General features: G+C 60.4%; 1 protein-coding gene across 1 annotated transcript in view; it reads right to left on the reverse strand.

The window, feature by feature from the left end:
* LOC107199261 (myosin-7-like) overlaps nt 1-3,358 on the reverse strand; it is a gene marked incomplete at its 3' end in the record, with an annotated part of 26,018 nt that overhangs the window by 17,674 nt on the left and 4,986 nt on the right. The window contains exons 4-9 of the mRNA XM_033511732.1: nt 1,803-1,973; nt 1,341-1,650; nt 1,188-1,261; nt 868-955; nt 659-776; nt 246-576 (exon numbers count right to left, since the gene is read on the reverse strand). Of these exons, the coding sequence (XP_033367623.1) occupies nt 246-576; nt 659-776; nt 868-955; nt 1,188-1,261; nt 1,341-1,650; nt 1,803-1,973 (1,092 nt within the window). The remainder of the gene's footprint in view (nt 1-245; nt 577-658; nt 777-867; nt 956-1,187; nt 1,262-1,340; nt 1,651-1,802; nt 1,974-3,358) is intronic.

The following is a 3,358-nucleotide window of genomic DNA, read 5'->3' on the forward strand; positions in this document are numbered from 1 at the left end:
GTCCATGTCCACCTCGGATGGTGGGACCACCAGGAACAGGAACCATGAGATCTCACCCAGTGGGATCGGACTGGTTGTGAGGGGTGGTGCATTAATGGGGGTCAGATGGACACGGTGATGGTCATGGGACCATGAGGTCCATGTCCACCTTGGATGGTGGGACCACCAGGGACAGTAGGATCAGACTGGTTGTGATGGGTGGTGCGTTAATGGGGGTCAGATGGGCATGGTGATGGTCATGGGACCATGAGGTCCACCTTGGATGGTGGGACCACCAGGAACAGGAACCACGAGATCTCACCCAGTGGAATCAAACCAGTTGTGATGGGTGGAAGGATGGGGCAGGAGTCCAGGAGGACCAGAAGGACACAGGGAGGCACAGACGGACACGTGAACAGTGGGACCACGTTCTTCTGCAGGTTCTGCAGAATGGTGGGACCACGTGACCTCACCTTGGTGTGCCCAAACTTGTACTGGTTGTGGTCGATGTCGATGGAGCCCAGGAGCTTCTCGGCGCCCTTGCGGCTGTCGATGAACTGTCCCTCGGGGATGGCCGCGGGGTTCAGGATGCGGTACCTGGTGGCCACAGAGGTTGTGACCTCCAAGATCACCCCCGGTGGGGTTGTCCCCTCCTGCCCTCACCCCCCGGTGTCCCCACCGCTGGCGGAAGTCCCCGTAGAGGATGCGGTTGGGGAAGCCCTTGCGGCAGATGCGGATTCCCTCCAGGACGCCGTTGCAGCGGAGCTGGTGCATGACCAGGGCGTTGTCCATCACACCTGGTGGTGGTGGTGGTGGTGGAGGAGGAGACAAGGTGAGAGGTCAACCACGAGCCACACCCACACGCCCCATCCCCCACCCTCGGCTCACCCGGCTCCTTCCGCTCGTTGGGGACCAGGCAGCGGACAAAGTGGGGGTGGGTGGTCTTGAGGTTGGCCATCAGCTTGTTGAGGTTCTCCTGGGGAGGAGAAGGGAGGATGACCACCAGGAGAACGGGAGGGATGGTGGCACCACCCTCTTCTCCACCAGGGCCTGTTGTCCCCCCGCCCCACCGAGTGGGAAGGACGGTGGGAGGTACCCTCAGGTGGTGACCATCACAGGTGGTGACCATCACAGGTGGTGACCATCACGGGTGGTGACCATCACGGGTGGTGACCATCACGGGTGGTGATCTGGGGCAGGTTCCTCACCCGGTGCAGGGCTGAGACCGTCTGGAAGGAGGAACCTTTCTTCTTGGCTCCTTTCCCCTTGCCGCTGTCACCTCCTGCGGAGGAGAGCGGTGGGATGAGGTGGGAACAGCTCCTGTGAGCTCCTGTCTTCTTCACCACCCCTCCATCACCCACCAGAATCCGCCCCGGCGTAGTTGGAGAAGAGGTGGGCCAAGAGCTTGAGGGCGGATTTCTGGTAGAGCCCCACCACCGTCTCGTTGAGGGGGTCCTTGTTCTTCTCCAGCCAGCCCAGGATGTTGTAGTCCACCGTGCCGGCGTAGTGGGTCAGCGAGAAGTGAGCCTCGGACTTGCCCTTGACGTTCCTGGGCTTCCCGAAGTTGGCCGACTTGCCCAGGTGGTTGTCGTAGAGTTTGGACTTGAAGGTCATGTCCGAGGCCTTGGGGAACATGCACTCCTCCTCCAGGATGGACATGATGCCCATGGGCTGTGGACGAGGAGAACTTGGACACCAAGAACAACTTGGACACCGAGGACAACCCAAAAACCGCCCGTGGGGCACCTGAGGAGCTCCAGCTGGATGGAGCCTCCTCCCTCAGCTCCTCCTGGAGGTGCTGGAGGTGCTGGGGGTGGTGGTACCTTCTCGATGAGGTCGATGCAGGCCTGGAGGTCCATGCCGAAGTCGATGAACTCCCACTCGATGCCCTCCTTCTTGTACTCCTCCTGCTCCAGCACGAACATGTGGTGGTTGAAGAACTGCTGCAGCTTCTCGTTGGTGAAGTTGATGCAGAGCTGCTCGAAGCTGTTGAACTGGGGCAGGAGATGGAGAGGTGGGTGGAGGAGTCCATGGGGGCAACCAACACCCAACGGGGCAACCAACACCCAACAGGACAACCAGCACCCGACTGGGCCAATCAACACCCNTCAACCATCCTTGGTCATCTCAACCCAACCCAACCCAACCAGCTTTGGGTCTCCTCAACCCAACTTCAACCATCCTTGGTCATCTCAACCCAACCCACCCAGCCTTGGGTGTCCTCAAACCCAACCTCAACCAGCCTTGGTCATCTCAACCCAACCCAACCAGCCTTGGGTGTCCTCAAACCTATCCTCGACCCACCTCAACCATCCTTGGTCATCTCAACACAACCAAACCAGCCTTGGTCATCTCAACCCAACCCAACAAGGCTGAGCAGACTCAAGTCCCCTCACCATGAGGCCATCTTCTCTCCCCACCCTCACCTTGTTCTCAGTGGCGTGTTTCTCCTTCTCCACCTTGGCCAGGGTCAGCTCCAGGTCATCGATGTCCTTCTTCAGCTCCGAGCACTCGTCCTCCAGCTTCCTCTTCTTGGCCGTCAGCTCGGCGTTCATCTCCTCCTCGTCCTCCAGACGTTCCGTCAGCTCCTTCACCTTGGCCTCCAGCTGGATCTTGTTCTTGATCAGTTGGTCGCAGCGTTCCTCGGCGTCGTTCAGGTTGTCCTGCTCCTGTTGGGGTGGGACAACAGGTGAAGCGGGGTTGTCCCATGGGCTGGTGGAGGTGTTGGTCACCCCCATGGCGTGGTTTTGGGGTGATGTGACTCACAGCCTGCACTTGGAGCTGGAGGTCGTTCTTCTCCTGCAGCATGGAGACCATCTTCTCCTCCAGCTCCTTCCGCCGCGATTCCGACTTCTCCAGGGCGTCCTTCAGCCGCCCGTACTCCTCCTTCATGTTCTGCTCCAGGAGACCCCGAGAGGGTCAAAGACCCTCATCCAAGACCATCGGTGGTCCCACCCTGCCCTGTCCACTCCTCCCACCTGCATCTCCTTCTCCGTCTCCGCGCTCTTCAGCAAGGGCTTGATCTTGAAGTAGAGCTTCATCCACGGCCAGTTCTTCACGCCCATGAAGGCCCGGAGGTTCCACTGGATCACCAGCAGCGCGTCCCTACCAGGAGGAGGAGGACACAGGTGCCACCACGGCCCCAAGCTGGTGGCCAGGTGAGCAGAAGGTCCACCTCAGTCTCACCGGCGCTCCACGATCTTCTTGAACTCGAGGCGCATGAGCTGCCCCCGGGCCCGCGCCTGGATGCGCGTGATGATGCGGGACAGGCGCTCGTCCCGCATCTCCTCCAGCTGGCCCAGAAGCCCCGCCTTGAAGAAGACCTGAGGGGAGGGAGGAGGTGGTGGGACCATGAGGTCCATGTCCACCTCGGATGGTG

The sequence above is a fragment of the Parus major genome, unplaced genomic scaffold (genome assembly GCF_001522545.3).
Source record: "Parus major isolate Abel unplaced genomic scaffold, Parus_major1.1 Scaffold537, whole genome shotgun sequence".
NCBI classification, from domain to species: domain Eukaryota; kingdom Metazoa; phylum Chordata; class Aves; order Passeriformes; family Paridae; genus Parus; species Parus major.